We start from the raw sequence: 21,942 nt of genomic DNA, 5'->3' as shown, positions 1-21,942 counted from the left end.
TTTCCTTTAGAGACTTAAAACTCCCTTTGTCTTTTTTATTCATTAGTGTTCACCGCAACATGTGGCTGATAGGGATTGTCTATGATGGCAGTGATTGTGTTGCTTATGATGATGCCGATGGTGACAGTGACTCTGCACGTTGTAGCAGTGCTGATAACAAGAACATTGTTGAGAATGATATTAATGTTGGCGGCACACATAATGACTTCAGTGTCTGTCCTGCTTCCGGCAGCTGAAATGTCAGCAGCGCGGATGTTGCTGGAGCCCACTGGATGAGAGAAACGTGCCCTGGTGTTTCTTCTCAACCAACCATGGCTACAGTGTGGAGTCTGTGGAGCAACCCAGCCCTTACGGTATCCATTTGTTTTTCCAGTTTGCCCCCCCTCTCTCTCTTGCTCTCTCGCTCTCTCTCTCCATCTTCTCTGCCTCTCACTGTGTCTATCTTTTGCTCTCTTTCTGTTTGTCTGCTCTCTCTCTCTTTATCAACTTTTCTCTCAGAGTCAAAGGTCTAGAGAGACAGTTTTTAACATGGAAGGGTCAAGCCTTGGGATCAATTCCATGTCCAGCATCTAAATATGAAACAATAGCTTATATTAATTTATTTTAATCAAATGATATTTTAAGTATATTCAGCCATGAGATCATTTAAGGGTGGAATTCAAAATGCTTTTATAAACTGTAAGTGGAATATGAAGACAGCAGTTATTGCAGTGACAGTGACTGGCAAATGTCTCACTTTTATCTTTATTATCCTTATATTTGCCCCATGAATCGCAAAATGTTTGCCCAACCCCTAACTATGAATTTGAGATGCTTTGTATTTTCCTACATGAACAATGTGCTCCCATTTCTAGAGCCAAGCAGCCAATAAGACTGTGAAAGGAAAGGAACCCTGAATGCAGTCGTTTCTAACCCAAACTGACCCTTTAACTATTAATGAGATTTATTTTTTAAGTGTTTTTTTTAAAACCAAGGACATACAGTATAAATACATCTTGAAAAAATCTACAATTTCCATAAGCAGACAGGTGTTTGCTGTTAATAAAGCAACTCTGTGTCGATTTAACAAATTAGTGAATACAGAATTTACTCTCTTGTTTGTACCTTTTATTGTGCTGGTACCCAAATCCCGTTTAAAAATGTCAAAGTTCCTATAGGTAAAGATTATAATTAAATTGAAATTACACTTTTTACTGAGATTAAATCAAGCTGTTGGAAACATCAGTTTTCTGAAAAAGGCAATTCTTAATCATTTTTTCTGTCTTTTTGTGTGTTTGAACCGTAGTAATGAATGCCCGTCTGAAGAGAATGGCTGCTCCATCTCTGTTTGGGGCCGATATTGTCGAACTCTCATTTCACGCAGAGATGCAGTCGCACAATCGACTCCGATTTAAGGTGCACACACATGCACACATGCACACATGCATATATGCACAAACACAACACCAAGGAAGTCATGCCAACTTAAATTCTATTTAATGCAGTTTTACTAAAACATGTTCATCAGAAAGTGCTGTCCACAGCAACAACATTTCACAAATTCACATTAAAAGAAAACTAAAGGAAGCAAGCACAACCGAGTTCTGATGTAAAGTATTATTACACACACACACACACACACACACATACACACACACACACACTTCTGCTAGATCCCACACAAAATCAGCCCCCTCACATACTCTCCCTGGCCTGTTGTTTCCTCTCCTCAGATCTCAGATGCCCATAAGCAGAGGTTTGAGGTCCCTCATGAGCATGTAAACATCCCCAACACCCATCCCTCAAGCCCTATTAGCAACAGGCTGGAGATCACACACAGACCCTTCAGCCTCTTAGTGCACAGGGAGGAGAACAAGAAAGTCCTGTGAGTATCCACTGTAGGTGTGTGTGTGGGTGTGTGTGTACATGCTTTTTGGAGTTCCGCATCTTTGTATGTCTTGTGTGTATAAGAGTGGACATGTTTAGATGTCAATGTATTTGTCCCTTCTTCTCAGGGAAAAACAGCAGTGCGGATATGAGCCAGTTAACCTTAGGCCAGTAGTCGTCATTCTGAATAGAATAACAATTGTAGACATCAGCGCGTACAGACACAGCAGCTTCTCTCAGTCCCAATAGTATGGTGTTTACATGTGTATCTTTGTCTGTGTCTTCATGTTCATCTTTATCAACATACAAGTACGGCGGTCAGTTTCTGCTAGACATTGGCAGGACAAAGGAAAACAACCTGAAACCCACACAAATAATGGGACTTTGGATTGCTCGTATACTCTGCTTGCCTACCACATCATTGGCCTTGACTACTGCTTCCTAGCGGGGGAGGAGGTGCCGCAGGCGGTGTGAGAGGAAGCAAAATCCATGCTTCCCCAGGTCTTATTTGGCTAGCCGCTATCCTAGTCCAAACAAGACCGGCTATCCCAACCATCCTACTCAGAATCACAATCAGAATCATGTTTACTGGCCATGTAGGTTTGCACAAACATGGAAATGACTCTAGTTTTCATGGCTCTCTCAGTGTACTTAACATAGAATAACAACACTACAATCTTTAGATATATACACAAGGATTGACAATATACAGGCAAAATAAGAGGAGATAAGGTGCAGTGGTGCAGAGAATATATCAGAGATGCTGAAATAAATGTTAGCAGGTTACTTACATACATACCTGAGGTAGCGGGACATGACAAAGTGTATCAGTATACATACGCACAATGTAGAGTACAGTATATCCAAAATGGTTGGAATTATTGACAGTGTTAAGTGTTCATTTGAATGACAGCCTGTGGAAAGGAACTATTTTTATATGTGGTTGTTTTGGGGTACATTACTCTGTAGTGCCTACCAGAGGGGAGGAGTTGGAACAGGTTGTGACCAGGGTGTGATGGGTCTGCAGTGATGTTGCCTATCCATTCCCTGAGTCTGGAGGTGTATATGTCCTGAATGGAGGGCAGATTGGCATCAATGATTTTCCCTGCAGACCTAATTGTCCGTTGTACTCTGTCCCTGTCCTGTTTGGTGGCCGAACCAAACCAGACAGTGATGGCCGTGCAGAGGATAGACTGGATTATTGCAGTGTAGAACTGAATCAACAGTTCCTCAGGCAGGTTGAATTTCTTGAGCTGGTGGAGAAAGTAAATCCTCTGCTGGGACTTTTGGATGATTGTGTTTGTGTTGGACACCCACCTTAGGTCCTAAGAGATTGTGGATCCCAGAAACCTGAACGTTTCCACAACAGACACAGTGCTGTTGAGTAAGGCGATGGGGACTCCTCCTGAAGTCCACTTTCATCTCCACAGTTTTGAGCATGTTCAGGTCCAGGTTGTTATGACCACACCAGAGGGCCAGCTGATCAACCTCCCATCTTTAAGCGGACTCGTCATCATCCCGGATAAGGCCAATTATGGTTGTGTCATCTGCAAACTTCAGGAATTTAACAGACGGGTCACCTGATGCCTGAGGTGCAGTCATTTGTGTAGAGGTAGAAGAGTAAAGGGGAGAGCACACATCCCTGTGGGGTGCCAGTGCTGATTGTCCGGGTGCGGGATGTCATTTTCTCCAGCCTCACCAGCTGCCTCCTGTCTGTCAGGAAGTTTTAATCCACTGGCAGATGGGGGCTGGAACAGTGAGCTGGGTGAGTTTAGAGTGGAGGATATCTGCGACGATGGTGTTGAACACCAGTGTACGCTCAATAGACAACAAAATGGACCACATGCATCTTCTGAGGTCTACCCAGCATGACATGAGGGAATGTTGTGTTTTCATTTTTACAGAAACATGTCTTAATGACAACATCCCTGACTCAGCCATTCAGCTAGAACAGCCTCCCTTGGTAAAGGGAGGTAAGACTCACGGCGGCGAGTGTGTATTTACATCAGTTGGTGTCGCGACACTGTCCATAGGGTTAGTGGTTGTGTCAGGGAAGGCATCTGACCTAATATTTTGCCAAATCATTATGCGGATTGACAAGACCGCCATCGGTGCTGTGCGTTCACAGGGTACAGATGGAAACTATCAAATCTGCTATGGCGACCGCTGGGAAACAGGGAACAAGCTGGAAGAAGAAGAAGAAGAGGAGGTGTCCTGACACTGTGGTGGTTTCTAAGCGTTGTTCACCTCTGGTGGAGTTTATGATCATCAAGTGCTGGCCTTTTTATCTGCCAAGGGAAATTACAGCCATTTTGTCGGTAGCTGTATACACACCTCCTAGCCCAAATAACAACAACAGAAATGAGGCACTTACTGAACTGTACTATCCCATCAGTGAGTTACAGACAGCCCACCCAGACATATTTCTCATTCTTGCTGGGGATTTCGACCATGCTGACCTAAAATCAGTATGACCAAAACTACAACAGTATGTTGATTTTCTAACAAGAGGAAATAATACTCTGGACGTTGTCTACACGAACCACAAAGTAGCATACAAGACTGTCCACCTCGGCTTCTTCAACCACATCACTGCTATGCTAATGCCAGCATACACTTTATCAAATTTGCTGATGACACAACTGTGGTGGGTCTCATCACCAGCAATGTCAAAATATTCTACAGGAATGAGGTGAACCAAGTGGCCACATGGTGCAAAGATAACAACCTTTCCCTAAATGTAGGGAAAGCAAAGGAGATTTTTATTGACTTCAAGAGAGCCCACACTCAACACTCCCTACTGACCATCAACAGTACTGCTGTGGAGCGAGTGAGAAGCACCAAATATCTGGGTATGTACATCACCAAGTACCTCTCCTGGACTAATAACACTGCATCACTGGCCAAGAAAGCCCAGCAGCATCTTTACTTCCCCTGGAAGCTACAGAGAGCAAGAGCCCTGGCACCCATCATGTGCCCCCTCTACCAAGACATCACAGGATATATTCTAACCAGCTGCATCACTGTGTGGTTTGGAAGATACACTGCCTCCAACCACAAGACTCTGCAGCACATAGTGAAAGTGGCTGGGAAGATCTTTGGTGCCTCACTCCCCTCCCTCCTGGACATTTACAACACCCGCCTAGCCCGCAAAGCAACCAGCATTGCGAATGACCCTTTCATCCCCCACATTGCCTCTTCAGTCTCCTGCTATCGGGGAGAAGATACCGAAGCGTCTGAGCCTGCTCCACCAGACTGAGTAACAGCTTCATCCATCAGGCTGTCAGGATACTGAACTCTCTCCCCTCTGCCTCCAAAAAGTCTGGACTATAACTCACCCATCTCACCCGCTACACGTCCAATAGCACCAGCCTAGACTCAGCACCACTACACTGACATTCCGCACCAGTCACTTTGTACGAAATACTACTTCAAAACTGCTGCTGTTTACTCATCCTGTGGATGACGTATTACATGCGCATCTTTTTCACTTTTTGTACTATGTTATCGTTACAGTTTTTTGTTCTTGATCTGTGCTTTGTTATTGTCCCCGCCGACCCCCAGTTTAACTTATAAATATTTAAATTCTTGGTACTTTTTAGTGATTTTTTTTTTTATCCTAGTATTCTTAAACCTGTGTTGTTCTGTTTTAGTACTTGTACATGTACATGCCTACACCGGGATTTGAGAGGAGCAGCATTTCTATCCTCTCTATGTCCTGTACATATGGCTGAATTGACAATAAAGTTGGCTTTGACTATGGCTTTGAATTTTTTTTTTCTTACCTTGGCTTCTCCCCAGATCACATTATGAAGTCTTTGAATTTAGGCCTTGAATGTTGAGCAGTACTAGTGAGAGTAAAATGTTGAAGTGTTTTGGCCTAAATCATCATCAAGTAGTGCAAGGGGAGGAACACAGTGCATTTTCATGTTCTTGAGATAATGTGATCTGTCTCTGAGAATCTAAATCTGAATTACATTATTTGCCAAATACATTAAATATGCAGTTTGCCTCAGTGACATTGATGCAGGGACATATCGCGTAATGACCAAGGGACATAATTGCACATACAGGGACAGGAAAAGTTTACATGCACATGTTTAACATACGCTATGGGACTAAATCAAGACAAAAAAATGGGTCCAGTGCACTGGAACAATGTGCCCTGAAAACAGTTGTGTAGTAGTGACATAATGTACCAAGACGTGTATGAAGAGGTTAGTTAGTTGACACCATGTCTCTCTCCCCTTTATATTTCTCAGTTTTTTTAAATGTTTTGTCATCGGCAAACACCAACACAATTGATAAAGGACAGTGAGAAATCCTTTTGTTGTGATCTGGATCACCGTGTGATCTCATTGATTTGCATTGTTCTCACATAATGCCACATGCCACCTTCCCGTGTACTGTGCCAGTCTCCCATGGAGATGAGATGGCATAATTATGCACATGTCAATCTAGGTACACTCTGTGAGCTCTTGCTGACAACGTTCTAATCAATTACACCCCCAAGCTAGTCCAACAAGCCATACGTCTCTTAAGCCACACACAAAGAAACAGACATGAACAAACTTTATTAAGAAGAGAAATAAAAAATGAAAATAGCTTTGTTGTAGATGTTGCTACTGCAGAATGCGAAGAATGGGTTAAATAGTATATAAATCCATGTTTAACCCTGTTAACTCTGTATGTGAATTTGTCTGAGAGTTGCATTCTTATGTCTCATGAATCCCTTACTTCACTCGTTATGTACACTAATGAAAAAAATGAACCAAAATAGATCCTCTGTTCAGTTCCCAGGCTATTTTATTCTTTCAGGCAAAAACAACACCCAGCGGGTATTTCCATAGCAGCTTTATTTTATGGTAACCAGGCACACATTCCAGCAAAGGATGTTTTACACGTTTCAATTTTATGTGTCTCATACAACAATGAAATATGAATCAGTGTTCATCTCTGACATAACAAACATTCACCAACTGGCACTTTATGGGCACCAAAGGGGTATTTAAGCAGACAGGAATACAGACAGAGAGGCAGGCAGGCATATATGAGCAGTGTTGTTTTAATTGAATGAGATTGTTAAAGTTTTTAACAGGATGTGATTTCTCTGGCCTTTCACTCTGCCATCATGGTCTTGTGCCTACTACTGGTAACCAGTTTGTTTGGGCCCAAATATCTTCACTGTCCTGAAGTCAAAGAAGGTTGAATCGGTTCATCTGGACACAATGTTTATTGACAGATTCGTTTCGTCACTCAACTAAGTGATCTCTTCAGTCTAAACTGACTGCAGGTATCCCCATCCTTGTAATATAACAACCGAAACCAACGACCAGTTTCATGTGCAAATATGGGTGTGACCATTAACTAGCCATTACAATGCTGTGATTCCCAAATCCTCTGTGAATAGTACACATAGCCATTGCAACTCTAGTTAATGGCCACGCCCATATTTGCATATGAAACTGGTCGTTGGTTTCGGTTGTTATATAATCAGGGTGGGGATACCTGCAGTCACTTTAGACTGAAGGTGTCACTTAGATGGGTGATGAAACATATCTGTAAATAAACGTATCCAGATGAACTGATTCAACCTTTTTGATTTTCTTACCTGGATTGATGAACATGCATAAAGACACTGTCCTGAAGTGTTCCGCAGAAATTTGTTCATTGTCAGCATAGAGGGTTCTCCACTTGAACACGCTCCTTGACCCCCTACGGTGTTAGTGTTATAATGCCAACCCAACCTTTGTTCTATCTCACTAACTTATATCAGTTAGCTGTAACTTCACCCCCTCGTTTGTGAATGAGCATCCTGACCGTTGTGTCCCCTGTTGTCTTAACTAAATAAACTTAAAGCTGGAATGGTACGGTTGCTTTGAAAATGTAACTGGTGACTGTAATCAACCATTGTTTTCCTTTTTTTCCCAAATACAACTTAAAGAACAGCTTACAGCTGCTTTGATTTAAACACGTTACTCTGTTCCTGTAGCGTGTGATCTTTCACTCCCTAACCCATGTTTTTATGAGGCCATGGACTACACTAATCCCTTAGGTCATCCACTTCACATGCTATTATCAGACCACAGGCAATTTAGATCAAGCTTAGAGAACTTAAACTCTAGATAAAGCGAAGAATTATCACTAATAATATTTGGTGTTTGCAGAACATGGTGTCAAAATTATGCACATCACATAGGAGGATTCAGTTGGCACTGTCAAAATTTACAAAAATCCCCAGAGACATTATTTAAGACCTTTTATGAGGCCAAGTACCTTTTTGCAAAAGTACAGCAATTTAATTTTGTCACCAAATTAACTTAGAAATGTGCGCTGAGGGAAAAAGTGAGAGAAAGTGAGGGTAAATTTTAAATATCCAGTTTATTGCAGTAGTGGTATCAGTGATCAATGTACTGTTTGGCCCCATATCTTGAGGCCATTTTCTACAAAAGATAAAAGCTATTTATGAATAGAATGGTTCATTCTGTGGGTAAATACCCATTTAAGCAGCTCCATTAGCTAATGTGTAAGATTAAATTGTAAGCAAAGTGTTAAGTCATCTTACATCATCAAATCTCCACATTTGTTTGTGCACACATGCATGCATGCCTGCTTGTACCTTCTCACCGGCCTGTTTTACTGCATACATCTAAAGTAGTTTGCAGTCTTTCCTGAAGCTTTGTTTCTAGATCTGTTTTAGCAGCTGTTTGGGACCACAACAGGCCGAGAATTTCAACCAGCACCGTATGTCTTGTTTTGAAGGGTGGATGAACACAACACACGGGGCTTGTTAGAGCTTGATGGGATGGCCTGTCTTTCTACTTGGGTTTTTTCTCTTTTCAGCTCAAATCTCTCACACATCCCTGCCTCCTTTTTCTCTTATTCTATCTCATGCTTCCTGTCCCCAGTTAAACTCAACCCACCCTAACTCCCCTCATTCCCCTTAGTCTCTCTCTCTCTCTCTCTCTTTTTTAACGTTGACCTGACAACTCACTTCTCAGTGCTGTTGCTTTATTTTTATTCCCCCCCCTTTTTTTTTCTTCACCAATTGTACTTGGCCAATTACCCCACTCTTCCGAGCCGTCCCGGTCGCTGCTCCACCCCCTTGCCGACCCGGGGAGGGCTTCAGACTACCACATGCCTCCTCTGATACATGTGGAGTCGCCAGCTTCTTCTTTTTACCTTACAGTGAGGAGTTTCACCAGGGGGACGTAGCGCGTGGGAGGATCACACTATTCCCTCCACTTTCCCCTCCCCCCTGAACAGGCGCCCTGACCGACCAAGGAAGCACTAGTGCAGCGACCAGGACACATACCCACATCCGGCTTCCCACCTGCAGACACGGCCAGTTTTGTCTGTAGGGACGCCTGACCAAGCTGCAGATAACACGGGGATTCGAACTGGCGATCCCTGTGTTGGTGGTATAAGCAGCTGTTTCTGCTGAGTTTTGAGAGGGAAAGTGAATATCGGCAAATAGTGAACTGCAAATACAACACACTTTGATTGCTGTGACAGCTGTCTACCTTGCTTACCTAGATCAGCAGCTATTGCATGCCTATCCATCCTGCAAGAGGGATCCCAACTTAGATGCTCTTTGTGAAGTTCCTCCCAGTTTTTGGACAGTTCCCTCATCCGAATAGAGGATCTATGGTCAGAGGGTGTCATCTATTGTATCTGCCATATCTGTGGCTTCTTACCCGCCGACATGGCCAATTGTGTCTGTAGGGATGCCCGACCAAGAACCGTTGGTGGGCAACGGAATACACTGCCACACCACCCAGACACCGTGCTGTTGCTTTCTAATTTTGTTTGTGTTCTTTCTCTTTTCTTTTTTTTTTTCATGGCACACATCTAGGTTTGACACCTCAATTGGTCCGCTGATTTTTGCCGACCAGTACCTGCAGCTGTCTGCCAGACTACCATCTCATAATATTTATGGACTGGGAGAACACGTCCATAAAAATTATCGCCATGATACTAACTGGAGGACTTGGCCGATTTTCACCAGAGATGCCTTCCCCAATGGGGTGAGGGGGATTACACCCACACTTAGACACATTGGCACAAACACACACCTCAGCTAACCCTTCATGTACTGCTCTACTGTGAGCTCCCGTGTGGCTATTATGCAGTTACATTGTCGTCTATATCTGCAAGCTGCACATCATCAGCATCAAGAAGACATTTCATATATCAGAAAGTCAGTTTTTTAGGGAACTGGTTAATGATTTTCCCATACAAATTAATGGATTTTCAACATTTATCCCCAGTCCAAACATTATCAAATATTCAAAACGAAAACAAAAAAATCACAAATAACCTTTTCATCTCCTTGTCACATGGCTAGCAATAAAATCTAACACTGGAAAGTACCTTAGAAGCTACTTGGCTTTACCCTCAGGGACAACTGTCATCTTTAGGACATTCATGCACAGACAAACACATACTCACACACAGTAGAATACACATAGTCATGTGCACACGCACTCATGCATTGACAATTGTCTTTAAAAAATTTAAATTTAAGTGTGTTGATCCATATTATAAAAAAATGGATTGAATGTAGAACTGTCAGTTGTCAGTTACCATTAATAAAAGCAGGTATGTTTGAGTGATTAAGGGCTTAACTATTACAGGTTCATCTTGGATGTGTGTACGGGTGTACTTGTGTTTGTCCCCAAACATCTACATTTTGATGTACTACATGTTTGTGTGTCTTTGTGTTAATGCTAATGTGTATTTACATGATTGTGTACAAGGTTTGTGTGGCTCTCAAAATGTGTATCCTTCCCCCAAAAGATCTTGTAATTAAATGTATCGTAAGCTGATAGATAGGAAAATCTTCCACTCAGCTTTGATTTCTCTCTCTCTCTGTCTATCTCTACCCCTTTTACTGTGTCTGCAACCCTTGCTCATCCCTCCCTCCTTGCCATTCCTCCAGGTAACACACAACCTCTACGGGCACTACCCCTTCTTTCTCTGTCTGGAAGACAACAGTGGAAAGTCATTTGGAGTCTTTCTCATGAACAGCAATGCTATGGGTAATGGCAACACAAAGCAACACACACGTGTTTTTGTGCATGCACTCAAGATTCAAGATTGCTTTATTTGTCCCAAGGGAAATTTGTCTTGGACATAAAGGCTGCCACATAAAAATTAATACCTTATAGTGCAGTAACAGACAAAGTGCATGGCACAGACAAGTGCAGACATAAAGTGCATTCAGATGCATGCAGCACAGCCCCTCATTTTACACCCTTCTTATGTCCTCAGTTTAAGAGATTCACTGCTAGAGGGATGAAAGAGTTTGTATACCTGTTCAGGTATTTTTCCCTGTCTGCAGTTGGTACCCTGTACAGTCTACCTGATGGGAACAGTTCATATTCTGAACACAGGACATGAGAGGGGTCAGCAGTAATTTTCGTAGACTGTTTAGCTATTGTCTCCTCAGAGAGCATTTGGAGGGAGGGATGCTCCCTCACCCCCATCACTTTCATTGCTGTGTGGGCCAGTCCGTTTATTTGTGATTTTAACTTAACTGATATGTTATCAAACCAAGCTGAACTTCCGTAACATAATATACTCTCTATCACAACATGATAAATTAACATCATTACCCTCTGTTCAACCCCAAACACCCTGAGTCTGTGCAAAAAGTAGAGTCGCTGTTGGATCCTAGTACATACAGAATTCACATGGACACTCCAAGACAGATTACAGTCAATATGTACACCCAAGTATATGTAAGAATGAACCTGGGTAATACAAGCGTTATGGATCAGTAGTGGAGAATGATCCCTCAGATGTCCTGGGTCAAAAATCATTTCTTCTTTTTTCATAGTCTTTACGTGATGGTCATCACACCATTGTGCAAACTTTTTAACCTCTAAAGCCAGAAATGCCAATGGCCATATCCATAGGTCCCAAGATGGCATTGTCATCAGAAAACTTAACAAAACTGCTGGGATGACTGCTTGTACAATCATTTGTAAACAGAATGGGAGAACTCACACATCCTTGAGGAACCACTGTGTTGATATCTTTAGACTCAGATAATATCTGGTTCGCTCGGACCTGCTTGGTCCTGTTGGTCAAAAAGAAGTGATACCAACTGATATATGGGTCAACAGACAGCCAAGTTTCTACAAAAACCATGTTGCAAGCCTCACTGTACTTGTAGCAGGCTCTCGTGTAAAGTTTGAGTTCGTCCATCTTATTCCTCAAGGACTGCGCATTACACCGGATTATCGATGGCAAGGGTGGTCTATTCCCTCTTCTTCAGAGCCTCTGTCTTAATCACCCTCATTTGCTGCTCCGCCATTGTCTCTGTGGCCTTTCCCCATTTTTGGACTGGTTGTCTTGCCATCGGTACCTCCGTGGTCTTTGTAGTTCCTCGGGCAGGTTGGCGAAAAGCTGTATTCTCGCCCTGCTTTCATAAATGCGCATTTCCTGGTTGTTCCCATGGATTGTTGTTTGACCATGCCTTACTGGGAAAGCAGCAGAAGCAGTACTGTGCAGATTTATCTCCAAAAACTCGCCAACCAGTACAAAAACAGAAACAAAACAAGGATGCGTTAATCGCTCAATCACAATTAAAACACAATTCATGCAGCAGCACCATTTTCCGGGTCGCCTACAGCACAGCGCCACCGGAAGAGCAAACCCATTATAGAGCACACATTTGCAGTGAACTGTTCTTAGACACATGTTTATTCAACAGATAAACAACCCAGTGAAGTGTATACCATTCAGTGGCCATGCAGCATATATAATACCAATACACACTTCAGCTGACACACTGTTGACCATTTTGCAAAAACACACTAGGCAATGGTTGAAATCCCCCAAAATCAGCATCTGGTGTACGTTGCAACTGGCTATGTACACAGTCCACCACTTGGGCTGCGGCTCTCCCTTCCCTGCGCTTGGACTTGGGAGCTATTACGTTCCCCGTTAAAGGTCCAGGGGAAGTAACAAAGAAAATAAAAGTATCCCGGGGGAATAAGAAAGGTGGGAGGCAGAACCAGGTGTAAAAACAGATTTATTAACAAAATTAACTTTTAGTCAAACTACAGAATAAACAGGCAACTAAAGATACTGGCTCTTAACTAACCAGGCTTTAACAAAAACTCAGATCAAACCAAAACAAGAACACTAATAAGTTTCACCCTCCTTCTCAAGGAGTCTAGACACAAGAGCTTGCTCTCTGGTTGGCAACAATGGCCCACTGGCCATCTCTCTCCTCTCTCCACACTGCTGCCAACAATGGCCCACTGGCACTGTTGGGTGTCCCTCTCCAAGTTATATACCCAGCTGATGAGGAATTGGGGTCACCTGGGCTCAATCAGCAGCTCCACAGGAGGCGGGGCATCACCTGGAGAGGGAAGACTACAGACACACGGCACTAGGGCCGTAACACCCCCTCCCATAAGTACAAACCCTAGGTTTGTATATATGAGAGGGTAATCACATACACAACACACGGCATTGGGGCCGTAACACACCCTCTCATAAATACAAACCCTAGGTTTGTCTACAAGAGGGTAACTGCAACACACTGTACTGGGGCCGTAACACCCCCTCCCATAAATACAAACCCTAGGTTGGCATTCAAGAGGGTAATCCTCTTCACTCCCTTGGAAGTTGGCTTCATTCTTCTCCCCGAGCTGCTGCATCAGTCTGATGTTTTTCTCCTGCATATCCTCAAATGCCTGGCCTGTCACATCCATCTCCCTGAGCAAGGCATCCTCCTGTTGTTTTGCTATTGAAAGCTTCTTGTTGAGGATGTTGACCTGCTCCTTTAGAGAGCGAATCTTCCTCAGGGCCTCTTCGTCAGCCATCTCTTGCCTTCTTCGCTCCCTCTCTTCCAGGTCCTTCAGCCTCAGCTCCTCTGCCTTCTCAGCCGCCATGAGCTGGACTTTGGCCCTCTGCTCCTTGGGTGCTGAGCGGTACATATCAAGCAGCAGTTCCATCTCCCGCTGAGACTTCTGGGCTTCTTCGATTTCTACATGGACAAACCTCAGCTGCTCCATATCTTTCCGCCTTTGACTCGCCAGCTCCAAACGAAGCTCTTCCGCCTCAGCCCGCATTGCATGGCACTGGCGTGTGAGGTCCGCGACGGCAGATTCGAGGTGTGCAATTCTCACCTCCTGCTTCCTGGGCTGGTTTAGGTCCTCTCCATTCCCTCTCACCTGGGACACGGCTGCCCGCTGACTGCCGCTTACATTTTAAGGCCTCACAATGGGCAACCAAATGTCCAGGCATATGGCAGAAAAAACACCATTTCTCCACTTTAGGTTTTGGAGGGGTACCAACACGTGAAGCTTGAGTAACTGGCAAGTTAGCATTTCGTGAGTCGTCGCTGCAGGGGGAAGGAAATATTACGTGGCGCAAATATGTTTTTATGTGGGAGCGTGAAATCGTCCGCCAACACCGCAGCCTGCTGCGTGGACACTATGCTCGTACTGCACCTCTAGCGGTCGCATTTTAAGTCGTCTCTGCTTCCAACTTCCTCAACTCCAACTCCCTACGAAGCTGAAGTTCCCTCTCCTTTTCCCTTTCCTCTTTTTCCAACTGGAGACGAGCAAGACGGACTTTTAACCGCACATCCAGTTTAGAACCAGGCATGGACTCTATGGAGAAAGGTTCAAAGGGGGGTAGGGTAACCGGTTTCTTCTCTGTCACACCACGGGAACCCGGAGTAAAACTAATCTGTATTTGCTCAGCCGGCTCCTCTGTCAGAGAATCAGAGCGGCTGTCAGCCGAGAACAATGCGGCTTCACTACGAGGCGCCAGTAAGCTAAGAACCCCTCCAACAATTAGCGCATCTATAAGCGCAGCTTTCAGGTCCCTTTTAGAAAGAGAACCGGAGATGGAGATGCCATAATGCACCGCAATATCACATAGCTCTTTTTTCCTACAATCATCCAGCTGAGCTAATGTAGGATTAGCTGTAAATTCACACAAATCAAACGTAGCCATAGTTGAGAACACCACAACACCACGTACGGGCCTCAGCTACCACCACTCAACCTCACACCTTCAAAAGGTCACATCCACCAGTGGCAAATTACGGCAAGCTGAAATTAGACATATGGCTAGCCCAACAAACTTCCCCCATTCCTACCTGGTTGAAGCTTCGCCTATCTGTCTTCTCGGAGCGTGCCGGGCTCGGGGTGGCTTTAAAGGCTGAACTTCAGCGGCCTGAGCCCCAAAAAGCCTACCCCCGCCAGGGAGCGTTGTCCCCACCCAGGATTACTCCTAAAACAAGAAAGGCAAAATAACAAAAGAATCCGATGGAAGGACTGGTCACAGCCCAGCTGGACACTCCCCTATTCTAACCAGGGAAGCTGTCTGAAACAAACGAATTTACAATATTTACCGTACCCACCACTGGAGACAAGCAGCACACAGCAACAATTAACACACAACAGGAATCCACCTCCTTACCGTCTTATTCACAGAAAATGATCCCGGACGAGCCCCCAATTGTTACGTTCCCCGTTAAAGTCCAGGGGATGAGGGGAAGTAACAAAGAAAATAAAAGTATCCCGGGGGAATAAGAAAGGTGGGAGGCGGAACCAGGTGTAAAAACAGATTAACAAAATGAACTTTTAGTCAAACTACAGAATAAACAGGCAACTAAAGATGCTGGCTCTTAACTAACCAGGCTTTAACAAAAACTCGGATCAAACCAAACCGAAACAAGAACACTAATAAGTTTCACCCTCCCTCTCAAGGAGTCTAGACACAAGAGCTTGCTCTCTGGTTGGCAACCATGGCCCACTGGCCGTCTCTCTCCTCTCTCCACACACTGCTGCCAACAATGGCCCATTGGCACTGTTGGGTGTCCCTCTCCAAGTTATATACCCAGCTGATGAGGAATTGGGGTCACCTGGGCTCAATCAGCAGCTCCACAGGAGGCGGGGCATCACCTGGAGAGGGAAAACTACAGACACACGGCACTAGGGCCATAACAGGAGCACATAAACAGCACAAATCACAATGTTACTGCAGTGGAGTGCTACAGTCTACCTAATTTGAGTGGTGCAGTTTAAATGAAAATCTGACTCTGATGCGTTTTCTGGGTTAGTCTGGTTTCTGGTTTATTTGGGGTGGTGTGAACAAAGTCACTTGAAGCCGCATGGATACTCCCTGAAAAAAAAGTTCTCAAGTCTGTTTCCAAGTGAACTGAGGTGCAGGTCGTTAGTGGTGTGAATGCTACCACACCAAACTTAAGAAATCATGCAGAAATCATAGAGAAATCCTAGCAGGATTTTTCATACTGAGGCGTTTGACCTCATCGTTTGTCCATGTTAGCTGCCTTATTTGCAATATTTGTTCAGTGGGATTTCATGTCTGATGAATGTCTGCATGACCGCAACGTCTCGTGCTTTTGCTTGGCTAATTACAATAAACCATATTTTTATATGGCGAGAAAGTCGTGCCTTATGCCCCATGGACATGTTTGCCCTCAACTCATTTTGTAACTAGGGTGACCTGATGCAAACAGGCCAAAATGCAGAACAAACAGTAAGATTTTGCGGGACAGATTTATAATGGGCACACTTCACAAGTAAAGAACAAGAAAGGTGGACTATAAAACTTTGATATAACATGTATTGGGCATTATTGAATATATTTATATCCTGAATAAATGTTCATGACTATGTATTACTGATGCAGTAACTCCAAAGTATAACATTCATACAGTTATATTCACTCTCACACCACTGTAAACGGTTATAGATACAAATACACACATGCATTAATTCGCACATACTTGTTGACACATGTAAACTCAAACCAGCTTTTTGCTTTGAAAATGAACTTTCAAGAAATATGTCACACGTGTGTGTGCATGTGCGCACACACATATATAAATAACACAGAGACAACAAAATGATAAGGGAAAAGAAATTCATGGCAAAATGGTTCCAAAGCAAGTCAGCCATCTGGTTTGTCCTGTCTTTTATGGCAAATAGAACAGATGCTACCCTTATTAAAAAAAAGTGCCAACTTTTCAAAGAAAATATGGCAGTATTTTTATTCTCTTAAGATATACCTTCTGCAGTAATTTTCATTCAATCCCCTAAGAATATCGCTTCAGGTTTTGACTAATGCTGAGTTACCATGGTGTGTGTGTGTGTGTGTGTGTGTGCGTCAGGTTTTTCTGTCCTAATGGGGACCAAATGTCCCCATCAGGATAGAAAAACCTGAAACCACCTACCACATGGGGACATTTTATGGGTCCCCATGGGGAAAAGGGTATATTTTAGGGATAGGACGTGGGTTTAGGGTCAAGATTAGAATTGGGATTAGGTTAAGGTTAGGGTTAAGGGCTAGGGAATGAATGTAGTCAATGAGGGGTCCCCACAGTATGTGTGTGTGTGTGTGTTCTTATATTGTAAGTATCGTGCCATATTTGTTAACTGTGCGTATCCTCTTTCAGAGGTGACCTTACAGCCAGCTCCAGCTGTGACTTACAGAACGATCGGAGGAGTTTTAGACTTCTACATTCTTTTTGGAGACACACCAGAACAAGTGGTGCAGGAGTTCCTTCTGGTGAGGCGTAACTATTACACACAGGACAGTGCCACACAGGGCCATTTTGGGAAAACTAACTAAGTAGTGCCGTTGACAAAAGAGACTGATTTAACAGTGTCCTGGGTTTGCATTCCAGCTGATTGGCAGGCCTGTAATCCCCCCCTATTGGTCACTGGGTTTCCAACTATCTCGATGGGACTATGGTAGCCTGGATGAGGTCAAGAAAACTGTAGAGAGGAACCGTGCTGTGGGTCTCCCATATGTAAGTTTTTGTCTGTTGGACACTTCCTTCCTTTTAATCAGCTGGTTTAAAAATAATGAATATGGAACTTTGTACATTACACACACTTCATATTTTGGATGTAGTTAAGACGTTTCAACTAAATTCGTTTGCTCATTTTGGAGTCTGAATAATTTCAGGGTGACCATGAAAAGGAACTAGGCCACTTGCACGCCCAGAGATCATGTTACAATGGCAACAGTATTTGGTTACATAGATGGGTAATCGGAGACAGTGTGTGGGGGATACACCTCATTAATCAAGATTCAGAAAAATGTACTGCTCATCATTTGACATGACAGATTATTGTCTTTGGTGAGGGCCCACAAAAACATGAAGACACAAGCTTAGTCTTACAAAAGATAAGCGATAAAATCCAACAGCAGGGGCATTCAGGTAGCGTAGCGGTCTATTCTATTGCCTACCAACACGGGGATTGACGGTTCAAATCCACGCGTTACCTCCGGCTTGGTTGGGCGTCCCCACAGACACAATTGGTCATGTCTGCGGGTGGGAAGCCGGAAGTGGGTATGTGTCCTGGTCACTGCACTAGCACCTCGTTTGGTCAGTCGGGGTGCCTGTTCGGGGGGGAGGGGGAACTGGGGGGAATAGTGTGATCCTCCCACGCGCTACGTCCCCCTGGTGAAACTCCTCACTGTCAGGTGAAAAGAAGCGGCTGATGACTCCACATGTATCGGAGGAGAGATGTGGTAGTCTGCAGTCCTCCCCGAATCGGCAGAGGGGGTGGAGCAAGTGACCGGGACGGCTCGGGAGAGGGGGGTAATTGGCAGGATACAATTGGGTAGAAAAAGGGAGGAAAAAAATCCAACACCAAATGGCACAGAGACAGTTGAAATGGATGTACAACAAAAAGTCAAAGTGCGGTTTGAGCCAGGGTTTTGAATTATATTTTTGCTGGTCTATGTGTACATCACATGCAGTCTCTTAGACACTGCTTCATAGGTCTGACAACATGTGGAGGTGGGATACATTTCAGCTCTGCATTGTGTCATTTTCACAATATTAGTCCAAAAGCTGGGCTGTATTGTGTGTTTGTTTGTCCATGTCCTGTGCTTTCTCAGAGTCTTAATCGTTTGGTCACGGGCCGTGACTTTCAGCAAGGTAGAGAGAGAAGGCAATAAACACCAAGGATTATTAATTTGTTCTGATGAAAGAGAACCATAAAATCTCTTATCTGCAATTCACAAATAAATAAATAAATACCCATGAACTTCCCATGAACTACACACTTAGCCACATTACAGTCTCCACGCTTTCTGATATAAACTTTTATGATATCTTTTAAAGTTGATTCTGTGCTTATTATCACAATAAAAGAGCACCATAAAATCATGTGTTGTGAATCAGGCTACTTGGTTTAGTTAATTGTGTTCATTAAGTCTTTATTCACCTTCACCCACGTGCTTTAACTCAGGTGTATATATACATACATAGCAACAGAGAGTAGAAACACACACACACACACACACAACAAGGACAAAATACGGTAAAACAAAATCACAAGCCACCCTATAAATGACTATCCGATCTGAGTACTGGAAATGTGTGACATGCCTGGTTTATTTGTGTGTGTGTGTGTGTGTATATATAATTTTTATTAGTTATATATTTGTTTTACATTCATGTCCTTTAGAAAGAGGCAGACTTCAACTTGCGGACAGAAATTGGAGCAAGCTTTAGGTTTTAAGCGTAGACTGAAGAGATAAATGTGAGTGAATTTTAAGTAAAAGCATGGTGGATAGTAGTTTGCTATTTAACACAAAATTTGTTTTTCTGTTGTGGAGGCAGCACTTTTGATATGGCTGCAGGACTGCTACTCCACCTCCAAGAGGAGATGTTGAAAACATAACCATGCAGTAATTATGTAAGCTAGGTGCACTGGAGGACTTCCTTGGCTGCAGTGTAGCTTTTAGGGGGAAAGTGAGTGAAATCAATATCCACTTTGCCTACCACTTGTTAAATTTGAACTACTTGTGCACTGCTTTGTGATTCTAGCGGCAAGATTCTTAACCAGCACACTATCTGCAGAGACGTGATAGGGAGGCTGCGGCTTGAGTTTGACAGACAGAGTGATAGGGATGGTCTTTAGCTTGACAGGGTAATCCAGCTTTGTCAAATAATGGAGAGTCTGCAAGGCTCTGGGTTCAATCCCCGGGCCATTATTTTTCATGCGTCTCTGAATATTAGTGTTGATAAAAGATCAATTGACTGTGTTCCTTTCATTATCTGTATGGCAGAACTCCACCTTCAGCTGCTCTCCTACTTGTGGAAGCTTGATAAATACCAGATCTGGTTGACATTTTCTAGGGATAGAACTTCCCCGCTAATCTTGTTTAGGGGACAATGATTGTGAAGCCCTGAAAAATGGGAGTGTCGCTTATGGGTCAGTTGATAGATCTGATAATGAATAAGGCAAACAGGGAAGTAATCCATATCAGCACCCTGAAGCTTTGCATTGCAACAAGCCATTGTCTCATAAGCTCCAAATGACCTCATAAAACACCTCTAAACAATATTATACCCCAGCACTTACACCAACAATCTCCAACACAGTTTGAACTTAATCTTATCTTATGATCAACCACAAACAAACTGCCCATCCCATCTTAATATTTTACTCCGATAATCTCCAATCTCTCTGTCCTATACAAAGGCATTAGGATGCAGCTGGTTCCACTCCTGCTGTACTCAGGGACATATTTGATAACCATCAGATAGACCACATAGGGCATTATCACATTCTCTCTGATACGTCTAGAGCTGATTACCATTAGGGGAAGGATCTGGCAGTGCCTGCCAACCATCTGCTCCATTGATATGAAGAAGAATTTGGCAGCCAAGAGACAGACAGAGTGCAAGCATAAAGGCACACCCAGACCCCCCCCAAAAAAAGCCCAACCTAAAATGTGTTAACATTCTCAGTGTCCTTCCAAGGTTCCAAAACACATTAGCCAAGTTGCTAGCGCTCACATCAAGGTCCCCCAGCCGAGCACACACGTGCCAGCAGACAATTTAATTGACAAAACGTCTCACATCAGTAATCAGAAAGGATATGATTAAGGACGCGTGTATTGCCCATCCTTAGATGCTAATATTATGGGGGGGGTGAATTAAAGTAGTGTCAAAGATCCAGTTTGTTTGGATTTGTCTAAGTTTAGCGGAAAAGAGGACACATGAGTGTGTACATTTAAGAAATATTACGAGTTATTTTGAATGTATTATGCTCGCGTTAAGATGCAAACCTGACTTTAATATGTAGAAGCTGAGCTGATGTGTCAGCGTTTCCAATTTAGCTTTGACAATGTAATGCCATGTAATGTTTTTTAAGCCTCTCATATTACATATGTATCAAAGGTTTTACAGATGCAGACAAATCCAGCAAGTTGACAAAGCTAGTTTGGAAACAGGAAAAATCTACCATCTATAGCTCTGTATTCTGATATTTGTGAAATCTGAGCTAAAGCTCTGACAGCAACAGCATTATATTTTTCTAACTGTTTTCATAGTAATTTTTCTTGTTTCAATAAATGTAGGTATTAACAAACACAACACATGATCACAAATGATCGCAACCCACATGTACATTTTCCAGTTCCATTAAATCTGAGAATGTTACCATCACGTTTGCTGTGTTCAAATAAAGGCGTTGCATATTGGCTTTCACTTTATTCGACTGGCTCCATCTGCAAACCTTTTGCAACAGACGCTATCTCGTAACAAGCCCTGTGTTCCTCCAGGACATCCAGTACACTGATATAGACTACATGGAGGATAAGAAGGACTTCACATATGACAAACTCAAGTTCAGAGATTTACCTCAGTTTGCTGACTACCTGCATGAGAAGGGACAGAGATACATCCTCATCCTGGTAAAGTGCCCTTCGGCCTAGACGCCAACACAGACATGCATTTATTGATAACCGCTTTTAGCATTGAGAGTGACATATTCCCAATTTTAATACCAGCCTGAACGCAGATGTAATGGTAAGGTATTTCATGCATTTCAAAAATATCACTTGTCTGCTCTGACTGGGAGAGAGTTTCAGAGATTCCCAAAGCTTTTAAGGAACAACTTTTGACGTTTGTATACATTCATCCATCCATTATCCAAACTGCTTATCCTACTCAGGGTCGCGGGGATGTTGGAGCCTATCCCAGCAGTCATGTATACATGGAGGATGTAATTGGAAAAAAAAACAAAAAACAGTTGTACATGCCACAAACATTTT

General features: G+C 43.3%; 1 protein-coding gene across 1 annotated transcript in view; it reads left to right on the top strand.

Annotated features, from left to right (window-relative positions):
• si (sucrase-isomaltase (alpha-glucosidase)) overlaps window positions 1-21,942 on the top strand; it is a 112,063-nt gene that overhangs the window by 2,403 nt on the left and 87,718 nt on the right. Inside the window, 8 exon segments of the mRNA XM_056283008.1 lie at window positions 233-353; window positions 1,286-1,395; window positions 1,713-1,864; window positions 9,722-9,893; window positions 10,808-10,907; window positions 17,318-17,430; window positions 17,549-17,674; window positions 21,451-21,582. Of these exon segments, the coding sequence (XP_056138983.1) occupies window positions 233-353; window positions 1,286-1,395; window positions 1,713-1,864; window positions 9,722-9,893; window positions 10,808-10,907; window positions 17,318-17,430; window positions 17,549-17,674; window positions 21,451-21,582 (1,026 nt within the window).

The sequence above is a fragment of the Lampris incognitus genome, chromosome 7 (assembly GCF_029633865.1).
Source record: "Lampris incognitus isolate fLamInc1 chromosome 7, fLamInc1.hap2, whole genome shotgun sequence".
NCBI lineage: Eukaryota > Metazoa > Chordata > Actinopteri > Lampriformes > Lampridae > Lampris > Lampris incognitus.
The sequence above is the reverse complement of the archived record's forward strand: the minus strand, read 5'-3'. Positions and strand labels throughout refer to the sequence as shown.